The sequence below is a fragment of the Protopterus annectens genome, chromosome 3.part1 (genome assembly GCF_019279795.1).
Source record: "Protopterus annectens isolate FY-2018-M chromosome 3.part1, PAN1.0, whole genome shotgun sequence".
Taxonomy (NCBI): Eukaryota; Metazoa; Chordata; order Ceratodontiformes; family Protopteridae; genus Protopterus; species Protopterus annectens.
In genome coordinates, this window is record NC_056732.1 from 1847695622 (window position 1) to 1847714322 (window position 18701).

At 39.2% G+C, this 18701-nt stretch overlaps 1 protein-coding gene across 1 annotated transcript; it reads right to left on the bottom strand.

Annotated features, from left to right (window-relative positions):
* Nucleotides 1–14079: 14079 nt before the first annotated feature.
* Nucleotides 14080–16256, bottom strand: LOC122798755 (gastrula zinc finger protein XlCGF57.1-like). Its single transcript, XM_044067859.1, has one exon. The coding sequence runs from the start codon at nucleotides 16168–16170 to the stop codon at nucleotides 14476–14478; it is 1695 nt and encodes a 564-aa protein (XP_043923794.1). The 5' UTR covers nucleotides 16171–16256; the 3' UTR covers nucleotides 14080–14475.
* Between the last annotated feature and the right edge of the window lie 2445 nt (nucleotides 16257–18701).

The following is an 18701-nucleotide window of genomic DNA, read 5'->3' on the forward strand; positions in this document are numbered from 1 at the left end:
ATACCATGGCAGGAATGGACCCCATTCTGAAGTCAGAGTATGATTAAAATTCATGAAATTAGTATTGTTTCAAACATTGATGTTAGCCAAAAGTGCTCTTCGTAGCACTTACAATGTGCCCAGAATTGACTCCTTCTGTATTTCATATGGATTTACTTGTAGTGGTAGCATATCTATATACGACTGTGAATTATTTTTTTATGAGACCTATTGCTCCTACTGCTATTGGAACTGCCTGGGTATCTTTCTTCCACATTGTTCTTGTATCTGCCTGAAAATCTTGATGCTTTATCACTTTGTGTGTCTCTCTCTCTCTATACGTGAGACAATGTACAAGCAAGGTGTAGAAATTATAATGATCAATGCTACTTTTGTCTTTTTTTTCATGGACTACTGTATCCGGTATTCTCACATCTATTTTTTTTTTTTTTTGAATTGTTGGTAATGGGTGGTCTCATGTGATGTAAACATCATCATTCTATAGAGTGCTTTGTGGTTCATGTTTCCAATGCTTCTCAGCTACTTTTATATTATTGCATAATCCCCAATGCAACAGTCTTGCTACATTATATAAAGGCCTGCTGCCATGAGTATATCACGCCAAGCAACAAGATGCATCTGTTTCTCCATGTTCAATGGAATTTATAAAGCAACATGTGTGTAGTCCACTATCCTTTGCTGTCATTATTAACCTTTCATTCCTTGGTTTCACCCCGTTTCTCCTTAACCATTCCTGCATCAAATCCTTAACAACATGAGGCAGTTCCAGGAGATCTCTGTACTTGCCACTGTATTTATTTGTTTGTGTCTTATGGCTTTTCCCAGTTAGGGGTCGCCACAGCGGAACTCCGGTCCGCTAATGATTGGTAGTTGATTTTTACGTGCAGAGTTACCAGCCCTGATGCACAACCTTCAACAAAGGTACGCCCATTCACGCATGTCTCCACGCAGATGACGCTCTAGCTGAGAATTGAACCGGACAGCATCTTACTGTGAGGCGACAACGCTACCGCAGCACCACCACCGCGGGTTTGCCACTGTATTTATTACTTTTCTATATTTCTCTCCTTCTCATCTGATCCTTCACCTTATATTCTTTCTTTTGTTTTTTGGCACATTCAATTGCTGTCTGATTTTTGTCTGCTTCTAGTTTGGGTTCCATTACCACTTGCCACCTGAATGCTTCTGCTAAACTAAGCAGAGAGGTCATCTTAGACTTCCTCTCCTCGTGTTGTAAAACTTTCACTACGTTTGGATCTGATGAGATCAGCAGATATGTATGCAGTCCCACTATCACAGATTTACACGTAATCAATTCCAAATATTTATACAGCTCTTCCTGCTCACGTTTCCCTATATCATATTCCTGTCCTCGATTTATATTTTATTGGTGCTGCAACTTTCCTGCTTTAAATGTTGCTTTTGCTCATTTATCAAAACCAAATCTCATTCTTGTAACACCTGAGAAAGTTTTAACCACTTGCAGTTATATCCGATGAGCTATACAACAGCTATACTTCTCATTTTAAGTTGCTTTACATTTTTCTCTATTCGATGTTTTCATGGACACATTCTTCTTATCTTTTCCTTAATTACACTACATTTTTGTAGTAACACTTTATTCATTATTAGTTTAGCCGCACAATAGCATATCCTGTTTACTTCTGTTATATCACATTAATTTCTCTTAAAAGTCCTAATTACTGTATTTATCATTTAATTTCTCTGTTTATTTTTTAGCACACTGACAGGAATGGACTCCATTCCTAAGTCAAGACATAATTAAAGACTACAAAAACAGTTTTGCTTCAATCTTTCCAGTGTGGATACTTTTATATCTATTTACGGAACTTTTATGTTCAAAATTCTTATCCCACTTATATAGTTTCTGCTTTTCTTTAGTTTTCTAAGTGATTTGTTATTTTAATATAGTGGCAGGACGGACACCATTCCTAAACAGGTTGGCATCTTTTCACATCTACAAAGTGGAACACAAGTAGTGTGGTCAAACATAAAACGTCACAGTGGGTGTGGCAAACTGTACTATAAATAATTGTCAGAAAAAAAACAAATGCATTTAGCAAGGGGCTGGTGCTACTAGGTCCCACAAAGCATTGGATTCTAGATGCTCTGTACTGCATTTTAGACCTTTCTTTCCCTGAAATTTTCATTTTACAATTACCTTAACAAAAATCCTGATTAAGGAAAAAATATATATCAATGAAGAAATAAAATGCGACATGGTTTAATATTCAAGACAGCAATAATTCTCAGCAAAATGAGATGATAAATACTTACAGGATGATATAGCTGGATCGATAGAGTGCAAAGTGCAATAGCTATGTGGGGGCCAGTGATGTCATTGTCACCACAAACAGAACATGTTAGTACAGAGTTGTGCCATCTGCAATGTATACCATAACAATACAACGGAAGAGCTGACTTGTTTGCTAAAAGCTGCAGTGAAATAGGCCTTCTGCCATTGCTCTGCTGTGAGTTTGGAAAAAGATAAGTGCTTATTTTCAACTGTTTTCTGTACTTGTTTTACTAAAATCACTTGCTGGATATATGCTTAAACTGTGCAACTGTTTTTTAGACTTAGTAAATTCAATCCTTACCTGTGTTCTGAACTTTCTCCTTTTTTGTTTGTTCTTTTTACTTGTTGCAGTACTTGAAAAGCACTAGCATAGAACTGAATATCTATTACTGTTTGTAACCTTTGGAGCTTGTAGTGAAATCTTTTGTCTAGAGAGGCCTAGCTGCTCAGACTAGTCTGATCTGGCTAGCAACATTACTGCAAGTCTGTGTTTTTTGATTGGATAATTTGGCCACTTTCTGTTTCTCTGCCTTAAATAGCCAGTGTTTAACCCAGTTTGTATTTGTTTGCTAAAAGCTGCAGTGAGATAGGCCTTCTGCCATTGCTGTGTTTGGAAAAAAAGATAAGTGCTTATTTTCAACTGTTTTCTGCACTTCTGTTTTACTAAAATCACTTGCTGTATATCTGCTTAAACTGTGCAACTTTTTAGACTTAGTGAATTCAGTCCTTACCTGTGTTCTGAACTTGTGTATCCCACCCACCTGGCCAGTTGTTATTGTGGTATTAAAGGTTGGTGGCTTTGAGTTGCCCACTTCTACCATAAATTTGATATTGGACACTCCCCCAGTCCCATTACATCACCTCATTCTACTGTGTACAGTGAGATAAGTTAACGCCCACCCCTTTAGCGCTGATCAACCTTAAATTATCTTCTGTCTCCTCACTTTCTCAAAAAAAATTGTGCCTCTTCCTACTTCAACTTCATTTTACTGCTTGTGCTTAGGAGTTCAACTGCATTTATTTTGCCATATTTATTACTGCTAGTCAGCAGCCTTATTAAAATTGATGACAGTATTCTACTGAATTGCTGTTTTATTTGAGCTTTTACTGTTGTGACTGTGAGCTACTGTTTTAAAGCAATCTACCGATTAACTATATTTCATTGCTATCTACTGCAATTCATTACTGTTTAACTGTATCTTTTTACACTGTGAATTCTGTTCTTCTGACTGTAAGTGGTTAATTTGTGCTTCTTTGTGAGTTTTTTTACTGTGTTCGTAGCCTTAAATTGGTAGCATAGTCTAGATACAGGTTTGTTGCATCCAGAGCATCAGCTGCATGGGTTTTAACTCGTTTTGAGGTATTCCAGCTACAAATTTTTCCTTAGTAGCACTTGTGTGATCACCTAATAGTACTACTCTTATACCTTCTTCCCTTTACCCTCTTAGCTCTCTCTGGTTCTCTCCTCAGTTTCTGACAAATATGGATGGACAATTTCCTATATTTTCTCCTGCCAGTCTGGTTGATATGGGCACCCTGAGACACTGTAGCAACTGCCTCATGTAGAAGGACAACCCTCTACTCCTACCACCTAGGAACACAATTTGTGACAGCTGCAATTACATCAAGCACCTAGTGTCACTGCTCTCACCCCCACAAGCCAGCACATCTGGCAGTGAGAAGGTTGTCAACACAAACACCCCACCTCAAACACTACCCACACCTACACAACACACCCAAACATATGCAGAGGTCCTCAACACAAATATACCTAAACAAAAAAGACCTCCAAGGCAAAAACACAAACTCCACTACCCACCACACCATATAACTGTGTCTCACAGCCACTAAGGCCTAAATATAAACCCAACATATTAGTCATTGGTGACTCCATTGTGAGACACACAGATGTGACCCTCACCAGGCTGGAAAAAGAGAAAGTCACAGTTAGTTGTTTGCCCGGTGCCAGAATCCACCATATCACTCATGCACTCAAGTCTCTCAGCAGGTACTGTTAGGACACTGTCATAGTCCATGATGGCGTGAATGACTTGAGATGCACCTCCCTGGACTATATGAAGAGAGACATGATCGAGCTCAATGAATATGTGCCACAGGCAGGTATGTTCCTAGCCTTAAGCAGCATTCTATCCTCACCTAGAATGATGCCTCAATACACACAGAAAATGATTAACTTTAACAACTGGCTTAGTTTCTGGTGTCATTCTATGGGGATCCAGTACCTGACAGCCTGGGATGGCATGAATGACAAACCACAATGCTTTGCAAGAGATGGCCTAAATCTGTTTCCCTTGGGCTTCAGGCTCCTGGAAAAGGCTCTTGCCTCCCCTATTGTGCCTTTTTTAGGCAATGCCATGAGGTCAAAACTACCACCATGAAAATTTCATCAAAACATAAATTAAAGGTCATGCTGTTAAACGCTAGGAGTCTAAACATGAAACTGCACTAATTGCAAGCATTTTTAACCCTGGAAGATGATGACATTTGTGTAGTCACAGAAACCTGGTTCAAAGCTGTGGAGAGCACCACAGCCATAACAGGTTACTCATCCTATCATACGTTCAGACCCCAAACCATGGGCAGCAAAGCAAAACGAGGTGGAACTGCAGTATATATAAAAGACATACACACCTCCTGGCTGGTCAAACAGTATGATGCACAGGAAACACTCCCAAGTGCAGTTAATTGACAAGACCCCTATTCAAATCACAGCTATAGGCTGCCAGCTTTGACTCAAGATGCCCACTCCACCTATCTGGACCTCTTCGGATCCATCAAGATTTAACCCTTTACCCTGATCCTGGGTGACTTTAACTATCCAACCATAGAATGGAAGAAATACTTATGCCAAAACACAAATGCCCTTGATTTTGTCAGTACACATGCCTTGGACTAGTTGGTCGACACCTCCACAAGAGGTGAAAATATCCTGGACTTGGTATTAACCAACATGAGTAACCAGTGCAGCATCCCTACAGTGTCATCATTCCCATTATGATCCATCCACAAAGCGGTCACTTGTGAAGTCAACATCTTCCCTGACCCCCCCCCCCACAAGTGAGGGTCAAACAAAAAAAACTTCTCCAAAACTGATTACAACCTCCTGAGGGAAGGTATAAACAGCTTCACAGCCCCCTCTCTCAACACAGGAACTGGCACATATGTCCAAACCAACACCAAAGTACTATATCAGCATTTATATAGCTGCATGGAATCAGAAATACCTGACAGGACAAAATCATTCTCCTCAAGGAAGAGTAAATCTGTCTGGTGGACATCTGCAATAAATAAACTCCATAATAAAAGGAATAATTGGTGTCCAAGAGCATGGAGCTGGTGCCTAACTGGACGCTATCTCTCATTAGCCAAGCAAATAAGAGCTCTAGTGAAACCCTCCAAAGCAAACTTCGAGTCCAAACTGGGCACATGTACTAAAGACAATCATAAGGCCTTCTTCACATATGTCTATAACTTCAAGGGAAGCACCCAGATCTGCTCAGAAATGGTGGTCAAGGACACCACATACACAAATGCTGTAGATATAGCCAACCTACTGGCAAACAGGTTCAGTGAAAACATCACCCCTCTGTCCTCATCAGTAAAACAAGACATCTCCAGTACATGCCTCCACTCCCCTTATCTCTAGAGAGCAAGTTATAACTGCCCTTTCAAAGGCAAAAAATACAGCCTCCACGGGACCCAATAACATCTCAGGCTGCATCCTACATGAACTTAAACAGGAACTTGCAGCACCGTTAGGCACCCTATTCAACCAAAGCCTGAGTACCATCTTCATCCCAGCTGAGTGGAGGACACCCACTGTCATCCCTTTGCACAAAGATGGCATGTCCACTGATCAGGAAATTATAGACCTATCAGCCTAACTAGCCTGATCTACAAGGCCATGGAGCAGATTATTATGGACATCGGCAACCTCCAGACACTCGATCCCACACAATTTGGTTTCGTCAAGGGGAGGTCATGCCTGTTAAATTTGATCGACGACTTTGAGACAGTCACCAAGGCCATGGACGAGGGGAAGAATGTGCACACCGCCTGCCTTTACCTAGCCAAAGCCTTCCATATTATTCCCCACTCAGGTATAATAGATAAACTCTCTCAACTAGACATCAATCCATATGTTACCAGATTACCAGATGGGTAGCAAACCGGCTTACTGACAGAAACCACCTTATCAAAATAGGGGAAGCCACCTCAAGCAGTAGATCTGTAACAAGTGATGTACCTCAGGGATTGGTCTTGTGACCTCTGCTATTTGTGATACACTTTTCTGAGGTGCAGGCCAAAACCAGTGGGATATGGCTGACCAAGTGTGCAGATGACTACAAGCTGGGTGCCATCATCAATTCCCCTAGTGATGTGGGAATCCTCCAAGAGGGTCTCACCCAAACAAATGACTGGTGCCAGAAACATGGCCTCAAACTGAATGCATCATCATCCTCTTTGGGGAGAGTGGCATCCTCACAAATTATCACATTAATAATATGGTCCTAACCAAGCAATAAATCGTGAGGGACTTGGGCACCCAGGTTCACAGCAAACTGACTTTTGACCACCATATTGCCTCCGTTGTACAGAAAGCTTTCTACTTGGTCCACCTCATTATTAAGGGTATCTCGTCCAGGGACAAGGTGGTCATAACATCCCTGCATTCTCCCCTTATAAGACCCATTATTGAGTACAGTACCCCTTTTGGCATGTATCTCACAAAGCACATGCAGCAACTGGAGAGACCATAGAGGTTCCTCACCAGGAGAATCCAGGGCCTGATACATCTACCATACACAGATAGGCTAAATGCCCTGTCCCTCTACTCAGTCTCCTACAGACTCCTCAGAGGTGACCTCTGTTATATAAAGTAATCTCAGACCCCGCCCTGATGAGACTGCAAGTCAAGCTCCACTCGAGTAAACCACATATGTGTCCTTAACCTGGTCTGTGACATCAATAGGACTTGTTGATGGGACAGATTTGTTTCCCAGAGACTCCCCCTTTTGTGGAGTAGACTCCCTCTCCACATCAAACAGAGTGACGCACTAACCCTTTTTAAGTGCAACCTGGATAACTGGATGGGGAACAGAAAATATACCCCTAGGCTTCCACCTGTGTCACTGCTGGACAGTGGCATAGGGTGCTGACTTGTTGGAACATGGGATAAATTATTGGCTAGGCTGTAAGGGCATCAGGGCCAACAGCCTAGTAACTTCCTTTTATCTTATAGCATTCCCAGCAGTAGAACGTTAGTACATGTCTGAGAAATGCAGGTCATCCCTAAAGATGTAAACCCTTAATGAACAGCAATGAGTAAACCAAGCATATCAACAATGAACAGAAAACACACAAAGGGATATATAAATATATTAACAAATCGTATTTACTTACATTATATGAAATTATACAGCTAACTAAACTCCCCCTGACTATAACAGTTCACCTGTATACAGAAATCATTCAAACCCCAACCATCACCAACACAATGTCTTACATATACAAAACATTTCTAGTACTGCAAAAATTTTGTCCAGGTGTTGAAAGGAAGATTCACTTCTCAAACTTTCTCTGTAAGCTGAAGGTCTTGACAGCCAAATCAGAAACATGAACTGCACTGCTTATGGTCAGACATACACCTAATAATAATCCTCTATACAGAGCAGAATGTTAGATTAGATTACATAATATGACCTTCAGATGGAGTATGTGACACATTCTGCCTGACAGTCTTAGGACGCCCAACAAAGTTTCCCATTACTCTGCTCAGTATGACATTCAGTAGCCACAAGAGTTGCAATCTGACCACAAGCACTTTTTGATTCACAAAGGAATGGCACTGAGTTTCACTTCATCTAAAAGATTAATTTCTTGACATCTATGTTTCAAGATACCATAAAATCAAACACTTACTCATAGTATTTTCCTGTGGATCATTAGGTTACGTTGCCTAGCATCTTGCTACTGAGCTCTAGTCCTCTGTAGCAGAACATTACAACTGCTAAGGGATTAGGAAGCTTCTTGGTCTGCTTCTGTAATCACTGCTATCAACTGCCTCTGACTGATTTTGCATAACATCTCACCTGAATTTTGATTTTTTTTTCACTGAGGATGACAGTCAATCAATAATGCCAAGTTTAATAACTCTGAAGCAAAATTCATTCTAACTTTTCTCTCCAGCAGACTATTACATCACCAAACTTGTGTCATTCTATTGTTATTTCTCACACATCCAATCCTTCACTTTGCAGACCACCCATGATTTTACCTCCTATTTTTTTTTTTTTGATTTTCTGATAAATTACTGAGGATTACAACCAGTCTATAATGCCAGACGTTAGAGAGTTTCATACTTGTTATCTTGTTATTGTTCAGAAAATGGATATTGAATGTTGATGCAAAACCATTTGTTGTAATAACTCTTTTAGTCTTTCTCTTTCTATCCTTGTGTCACTCTCTGTCCCTTTCTTTCATTTCCAAATTGCAAATCCAATTATTATGATGCAGCAATATGCATGTGCATTTTTTAGAAGTTAATACAAATACATAAATTGCCCAGTATTCCTACATCCTCCTACATTTCCTGACCCTCTCAGATACCTGGATTGTCACTGGGCTGTCGGCCCTCTACAGTCAGGCACTCAGTCACTCTATTCCAGCCCCCACAGCATAGCAACCATCAAGAAGAGCTGGAAACATCTCAGATCTTTTGTGAAGTTGAATGCACTGTAGCAGCAGACCCAGTCAACCAATTCAGACAATAACACATTCAGAAGAGCATGTCAGTTAAAAAGTGTTTCTAAAAATATTTCTCACAAAGAGATAACAGAAACATTCAGAAGGACTTAAACTAAGTTGCCACACCAGCAACTTATATAATGATTCTCCCAATTCTTGTCCTTCTCTAAATGAAATTCAGTCAATCACTACAGTGAATTTCATAAATGGACCTAATGGAGAGCAGTGAAGCAAATAACAGACCAATACCTGTTCGCTGAAACTGTATTAGGTCCCCACCATATCCATCATCAAGAGTTAGGAGGCTGTCTCTTTTAAAAAAAAAAAAAAAAAAAAAAAAAAAAAAAAAAAGGGAAAGTAAAGTAAACCTTATTTTTTTTTCCTGCACAAACTGTGAGCAGGAAAGGAAACGTTTACTGGTAAACTGGGACAAACTGGGACGTTTCCTTCTGTGCTTATAGTTAATGCTAGCAGCGGAGTGGAATAAGTCCTTCCATGACTGCCCCATTCAAAATGGGGCAAGTACCAACCTTATTAGATCACCCCATACTTAAAGTTTACAAAAATCACCTTTGGTGTTTGCCAAGAGTGCTCTTCTTAACACCTGCAGTGCACCCAGAACTGCCTTTTTCTATAGTTCATATGAAGGCATCTGTGTTTTTAGCATTTCTGAATATGTTTGGAAATATTTATTAGTTCCATTACTCCTAGGAACATTGGCGCCATCCGAGTGCCTTATTCTACATTGCTCTAGTTTCTGCTTGCTTATCTTGATATTTATAACTTTTTTGTTTCAGTATGTAAGACATTACAGCTACTGGCTGTAGCAATTTCAACAATCAATACTATTCTTACCCATTTCTCTTTGAATACAGTATCTGGCTTTCTTGTTTCTACCTTCATATCTATTGATACCGGATGATCAAAAGTGATCATTACTCCTTTAGTTTTGGTAATCCTTTATGGTGCTTATTTCCAATGACTCTCACCTACCTGTATGTTATAGTATTTACACAGTCTCCAGTATAACATTGCCACAGTTTTGTGCCTTTCAGTATGCAAACTCCCAGCAGTAGGACATCACAGTGGTGCAGCAGTTTGCATTGTCACCTCACAGTTCTCCTGTTCGATTTTCTGTTGGGGTGCCTTTTGTGTGGAGTCTGCTTGTCCTCCCTGTGTTTATGTGGGTTTCCTGTGGGTTCTCTGGTTTCATCCCATGTTACAAAGACATGCTTCTGGAGCATTTCTCCACGGGCCTCCTCTGAAAATTGTCTCAGTCCAAGTCAGACTTTCCTGGTAAAGAAATGTTAAATAATTAACTAAATAAATAAAATTGTATTACAGCCTGCAACAAGCTGTGCACAGGTGTTACTGGTACCTTCCTGCAAAAACTGCATTTTCCTGTATTTCCTACCTTTTCTATATATTTTGCCAACCACAGCATATATAATCCACTGTCTTGAGCTGCCATTACTTTTTCTTGTGATGTAGATTCACCTTGCCTAACAGGGTCTATGTTATATGTTCGAACGCTTAATTGTTCGAACCACTAATGATCGACCATTAGTGATCGAACAATTACATGTTCAAACATATAAAAAAATAATATTTACAAAAAAAAAAAAAAGAAAATGTAGAGGGTGTAAGCAGGAGGGCAACCCCCTGCACCTCCCACGTGGGGGGGGGGCTGTGCCCCTCACACCCCCCGCTACTTAAATATACTAACTCTGAGATCGCACTTCAGTGTACTACAGTGCGGAAATGGAAAATTTCTCATTTCCTACACTGTAGCGCGATCTTGGAGTTGGCATATTTCAGTAGCGGGGGGTGTGGGGGTAGCCCCCCTGCTTACACCCTTTATTTTTTTTTTTATTTTTTTTAAATATTCGAACATTTAAATGTTTGATCACTAAAGGTCGATCTTTAGTGATTTGGACATTTAAGTGTTTGAATATTTAACATAGCCCTGCCTAAGACACTGCATATCTACTGATCATGATACGATTGTTTCAGCAGTTATTTCTACTTTCCCTGAAACTGCGGACTTTCTTTTTTCTTTTTGCTCTCATTCTTCTTGATTTCTTACACTTTCTGTTATTTTTTACTTATTTTTGGTCTATTACTGGACATGCATACATGCTTCCTAAAAACTTCTGCTAACCTGAATAAATATGTCATCCTGGTCTTGTTTTGTTTATGGCTTAGAACAGTCATGATGTTTTTATAGTTATGTCAGAATTATGTGTTCAGTCTCACAAGCATTGCTCTATAAGACATTTAATTTGTTAGAAATGTCAGGTTACAATTAAGGTTCAGGAAATCAGCCCACTATGGACACTTAAGACTTCTCTTGTCTATAAAACATTTGTCACATGCAGTACGTTTACAAGGCCACTTTCTTTAATGTCTTGCAGTTATCATTTCTTAATACCATGACAGGAATGGACTCCATTCATAAGTCAAGCCATAATTAAAGTTCACAATATCCGCACTGCTTTAATTCACTGATGTTTCCCAGATGTCTTCTTTCTGTAGGGTTGAATTTCTCCAAGTCTTTTTGGTTTCTAACAGCAGGATGGGAATGGACCCCATTCCTAAGTCAAAGTATGAATAATGTTTGTGAAATTAGTATTGTTTCAGTCTTTGATGTTAGCCAAAAGTGCTCTTTGCAACACCTGCAGTGTGCCCAGAAGTGACTCCTTCTGCAATTCATATGGAGTTCAATGTATTGGTAGCATATCTAAATAAGACTGTAAATTCTTTTTTATGAGACCTATTGCTCCTACTACTGTTGGAACTGTCTGGGTATCTTTCTTCTACATTGCCCTTAATTCTGCCTGAAGATCCTCGTATTTTATTATGGCTTTGTGCCTCATTGTACGTAAGACAGTGTAATCACTGGGTGTAACAATTTCAATGATCAATGCTACTTTTGTCTTCTTTTCATGAACTACTATATCTGTTTTTCTCACATGCATTTTTTTAACTGTTGCTTAAGGGTGACCCCATGAGATACAAACTTCATTCTCTATAATGCTTTGTGGCTCATGCTTCCAGTGTTTTTCAGCTACTTCAGTATTATGAAGTTTGCACAATCCCCAATGCAACAGTCTTGCCACATTATTAAGCCTTTTAGTGTACACGCCCTTTGCCATTAGTGTATGATGTTTAGCAAGAAAATATGCGACTGTTTCCAGTTCTTTTTTATAGAACCTGCATTTATTCATTTCTCCCACATGTTCAAAGCCTTTTCTAACCCAACATGTACATTGTCCACTATCCTGGGCTGCTAATATTAACCTTTCATCTTTTGGTTTAAATTCACCTCTCCTTAACCATTCCTGCATCAGATCCTGATCAACATGAGGTTGTTCCCAGAGTTTTCCGTACTTGCAGTTATATTTATGCCTTTTCCACATTTCTTCCTTTCCCATCAGATCCGTTTCCTTCCAGAGGGAGGTTGGCATGATGGTTAAGATATTTGCCCTACAGAAACAATGTGTAGGGTTTGATTCTTATATGCGTTAATTTGCTAGGCTTAAAATGGCCCACAACAGCAGCTAGCCTAGTATTAATCATGGAACCTATTTATATTCTTTCATTTTTTGGCACATTCGGCCTCTGCCTGACTTTTGTCTACTTCTGTTTTGGTTACCATTCCTGCTTGACATCAATATGCCTTTGCTAAACTAAGCAAGGAAGTCATCTTAAATTTGTTTTCTTCATGTTTCAAAACTTTCAGTATGTTTGGATCTGGTGAGGCCAGCAGATATGTATGCAGTCCTACGACTGCAAACATCTACACGTAATCAATTTCAAGGAGGCCCATACCACCTTCAGAACAAGAAATATACGTTGTTGTTCTTTCGCCTTTTCCCGGTTAGGGGTCGCCACAGCAAAACTCCAGTCCGCTAATGATTGGCAGTAGATTTTTTTTTACGGGTGCCGAGGTGTCATGCCCATTTTACGCATGTCTTTCAAATGCCACTCGACTGCGAGGAGGACATGCAGACTCCACACAGAAGGCGCTCCAGCTGAGAATCAAATGGGAAAACCTTTTGCTGTGAGGCAACAATGCTACCACTGCACCACCGCGGCTAACAGAACAAGGAATATACAATCTTGGTAAATTCTGATTTTTATACATCATTTGAGAAGCATGAAGCATTTTTCTTGTTTTCCTGTCCAACTAATCCAATACCTTTTGGGACTAATCACTCCAAAACTGTAATTTAGAACAGGAAGTGCAAATTGGTTTATAGCCTGGACTTTATTTATAGCAGTCAGGGCTGTTTTAGTATTAATTTATGCCTTTTAAAATATTCCTTACTGAGTTTGTTCTCACTTACTCTTGTTTTACTGTTGATGCTTAATCAATTCCTAAATATTTAAACACTCCCTCCTGCTCAATTTCCTTGACATCACATTCCTGTCCCGGACTGATATGTTCTTGGTGCTGCAGCTTTCCTGCTTTAAATGTTGTTTTTGCACATTTATCAAGACCAAATGACATTCTAGTTTCACCTGAGAGAGTTTTGATGACTTCCAGTTGTGCTTTCAGCTATCTGATGAGCTATAGTGTTTTAAATCATCCACAAGAAAATGAGAAATCCTTGCATTTTGTTGTTGTCTGTGAGTCAAATTGTAACCATGATCTAATCTGTTAAGTAGACAGCTTAATGGGTTACGGGCAAGATGAAAGAGCAGCTGTAACAAACAATCACCCTGGAATATTCCCCTTTGCATTTTTATCCCTGGGATAATACTTTGTCCTTTATCATGGCTTAGCTGCAAAGTATTTTGCCGCTGTTTCATGGTCACTGTAATGCAATCAATCAGTGTAGGGTGCATCTTATACATTTGTAAGCACTCTTTTATCCATGAATATGGAATGCTGTCAAATACTTTTTTGCAATCTATCCACGCCATACTTAGATTCTTCCCTTTTTGCAATTCACCATTATGACTTTATTTAACAACAAATTATCCTTTGTTCCATATGACTTTCTTTTATCTTTTGTTCTGTTGCCATGACTGAGCTCTCTTCTAAATGCCTATTAACTCTGTCAGCATCAATTCCAGTAAATGGTTTATACATGATTGGAAGGTGAGTTATTGGTATATAGTTTTTAGACTGCTTGCAGGTTCACTCTTAAGGATGAATATTGTTTTTCCTGCTGTTAGGCATGCGAAGATAAGTAGTTCTTATGGTTAAGCCTTCATGCAACAATGTTAATACTTTTACACAGAAGTTAGGTACTGCATCTGGGCTTGGAGTTTTCCATTTAGGAGCTTTCTACACTTACAAGGTCTGTGCATTGCCTTTAATTGCTCTTCTTAATAATGTGACAGTAACAGAGTTCATTTATAAGTCAAGTTGTAATTAAAGTTCATGAAATCAGTTTTGCTTTAATCACTGATGTTTGCCAAACATCAGCTTTCTGCACGGTGTGGATTCTCTGATGCCTATTTAAACCACTCCTATATCTAAAACGCTTATCACATGTGGTACATTTATACGGCTTCTGCCCAGTATGAACTCTTTGGTGACTTTTCATATTACTCTTCAGTCTGAAACTCTTATCACACATCGTGCATTTATACGGTTTTTGCCCAGTGTGAATATACTGATGTGTTACTATACTGCTTTTGAATTTAAAACTTTTATCGCACATTGTGCATTTGTAAGGTTTATGCTCAGTGTGAATATACTGATGTGTTACCATATTGCTTTTGTACCTAAAGCTCTTATCACACATCATGCATTTAAAAGGTTTATGCGCACTGTGAATCCTTTGATGGCTCAGCATGTTAACCTTCTGGATGAAGCTCTTATCACACATTGTGCATTTATACGGCTTTTGCCCTGTGTGAACAATCTGGTGAACTGCTAGACTTCTCTTACTTGTAAAACCTTTTTCGCATGTGACACATTTATAGAGTTTATGCCCCGTGTGGACACTCTGGTGTGCTGTCAGACATCTCTTATCTACAAAAGTCTTGTCACATACAGTACATTTATAGGGTTTGTGCCCAGTGTGTACACTCTGATGGTTTACCAAGCTACCTTTCAGTCTAAAAGTTTTATCACAGATGGTGCATTTATATGGTTTCTGCCCCGTGTGCACACTCTGATGAACCACTAGACTTGACTTATCAACAAAACCCTTATTACATGTGCTACACATATACGGTTTCTGCCCGGTGTGGACACTCTGATGTCTAATCATTGAATTTTTGTGTCTAAAAGTCTTATTACATATGGTACATTTATAGGGTTCTTGCCCAATGTGGACCTTCTGATGACGTGCCATATTACCCTTCAGTCTAAACGTCTTATCACACAGGTTACATTTATAGGGTTTTTGCCCAGTGTGAACACTCTCATGCACCGCCAATTTTCTCTTATCAGCAAAACCTTTGTCACATGCGGTACATTTATAGGGCTTCTGCCCACTGTGAGTCTTCTGATGACTTAACATATTTCCCTTCAGTCTAAAACTTTTATCACACATATTGCATTTAAAAGGTTTCTGCCCAGTGTGGATACTCATATGGGTCATCATGTTACCCTTCTGTATAAATCTCTTATCACACATGGTGCATTTATAGGGTTTTTGTCCCGTGTGAACACTCTGATGCTCCACCAGACTTCTCTTATCTCCAAATTCTGCATCACAGGTGTCACATTTATATGATTTTCCACTGTGGGCTAGTTTATGGTGATTCATGCTTGACTTTTGTACAGAACATCTGTCACGAGTGTGAATATTTTTATGTACTGCTAAACCTTTTTCACTTGTAAAACTCTTGTCACATGTAGTACACTTATATAGTTTATCTCTGCCAGGTGTGTGCTTATGTGTTGCTAAGGTATCCTTTTCTCTTTTTCCACCATGACTTACATCAGCAGTTAAATCGCTGCTATCAGGAAATGGCACGTTGCTGTCATTAAATGGCTTGCACTTCCGTTCTTCTGCACGCACTCCTGGTTTAATTTTCTTGATTAAGTCCTCATTACTTTTCAAACAGTTCAGGTGTCTGGTTTTAGTCTGTACCAGGTGTTGCCATCTGATGGACGGCATATCTCTGAGATCTTTGCCATTTTCAGATTCATGGTGTTTCCTGTTTGTAGACTGCAGACTCTGGATCTCAAGGAAATCTGTATTACTGTTGACTTAAAAGAAAAAATAAAGTGTCAGAATACAATGAGCAGAATATAACTGCAGCAATCACTGAACACGTGTGTAAAATTTCACTAGTGAGTGCACAAAAAAAACCTATCCTACCTTCTTGTCATCAATTACTGTTCCTTCTAACTACACTTAACAATGCTAATTGGTCTGCTGTTTATTTTTTTGTATATGCAAAATATATATGATATACTTGCCATCACTATATTGTTTATACAATGTAGGAATTCTTCATATCTACCTCCAAGTTTCTTGTAATAGCATCACTCGTGTTCATAGGATCATAGGAGATTAGTAGGCTATCGACCCAGAGGTCATTTCAAGCCTAGCCGTTTCATCTAGGTGTTCCTAGAAATGTAAAATATATTACTTTTTTCCAGGCAATAACTTGCTAGGTTTATTACTATTACAATAAGAGAAAATAGTATTTCCTACGTTTCAACAGTTATCATGCTTTAGCTTCACTGATTTCCAGCATTGTGGCTTTAAATATTTAACTTCTGTCAGGCTGCAGCTAAAACAAACACACTAAGAAAAAAGTTTCTCATTCCAGATGGCACATTTTGGAGCGGTTTGACATTACAAAATTAGACTGTATGTTTTAATTTAGCTGCAGCACAAATGCAACAGATTGTTCATGATGGGAGTAGTAAAGGCAGTTTACATAATATAGTGCTACTATGTACAAATAAAAGATGAAGGCCTGTCATATTTCTTATTTTTATTCATCTATTAAGTAGTTAAGCTTAGTGGCTCCAAACAAGAGTTGTATCTAATGAAGTGACTTGCTCAGAGTCAGTTTGCGAACATGGACAAAAAGTAAAATCAACATCTTAAGAACTATGTAAATTTTTACCAGTGCTGAAATGCAAGAGTGTCCGTAGATACTACCGAGGGAAAAAATGCAAAACATGATTACTACCGTGGGCCTTTGTATACATGGGAATGCCCTAGATATTGTGAAGTGACCAATAATATAATAAAGTGCAGCATACCACTGTGAATCTCTGCAAAAAAATAAAAATTCATAAATGGCACAGATGAAGGGACATAGGGATACAGTGTCATAAAACAATACCATGTGCCATATTACCTTAGTTCTTGCAATGTTGGGCATCCTGGCTCATGTCTGCCACTGACAATAGTCAAAATGCAGTCTTCCCTGTGTAGGTCATTACAAGTCTTTTATATATAAAATTTTTGGTTATCTGGCATGTCCCCAATGTGATATTGGAGCCCTAGATTTCGCAGTATTCGAATCTATGACTGCCATTACTGTGAAAGGCAAAGAAAAAATGACCAAAGTCCCACCCTTTGCTCCATCCATTCCAGTAAGTAAGGAACTTAGGAAAATTCATACAAAAAACAAATTATTCCCCTGGTTAGCAAAAGGAACACTTTAATTACTCAAGGAAAGAGACAGAGCATGGTCATGTTATCGCTCTAATAGAAGCAATGCATTTCTAAGATTTTTCCGAAAACTCCGAAATCAGGCCAAGAGACAAATCAAACTAGATAAAAGAAAATACTTTCAATCTTGTCAACTAAATTTTGGCAATCGGTGAACCACCTTCTTAAACCAGGAAAGCCCACTACCCCAGTCTCAACAACTAGTAACACAAAATGCATCACCACTCAGTTCAATAACCACTTCATTACCTCAGTAACCTCTCTTCTAAACAATGCTACTAGCTCTCCTCCTTCTATACCCACCTCACCTAACCAGCAACCCCCCCCCATCTTGTATTTGAGCCCATCCAAACAAGTTTCATACAAAACCTACTTACAAAGGTTAAACCCGTGCACTCTTACCGCTGATCAGCTACCTGAAGACTTTTTGAAACTAGCTGCCCTTTCCATTGCCTACCCTATATCCATTTTAATCAACCGTTCTATATCCGAACAATTTGTACCCCACCTCTGGAAAATATCCTATATCATCCCACTTCATAAAGGAGGACCTTCCAAAGATATTTCTAACTTCAGACCAAGAGCCATTCTCTCACCCCTAGCTAAGATACTAGAGAAGTGTATCCACAAACAAATATAAGGCCACTTCCTGAAGCACGACCTCTTGTCCTGTACACAACATGGCTTTCGGCCCAAGCACAGTACTAATACAGCCCTCATAACTTTTACCAACTCTATCCATCAACTGAAAAACAATAGCCAACTTGTTTCTGCACCCTTCCTTGATATGTCAAAAGCCTTTGACACCGTATCTCATCAGATCTTATTAAATAAACTGGCCTCTTACAATCTCTGCCATGAAGCACTAAGCTGGTTTCATAGCTACCTCTCAAATCATAAGCAGGCTACCTTTTGGGATAACAAACTCTCTCCCCAACTTCCTGTATTAGTAGGAGTCCCCCCCCGGGCTTAATACTTGGGCCTCTGCTCTTTACTATTTTTACTAATGACCT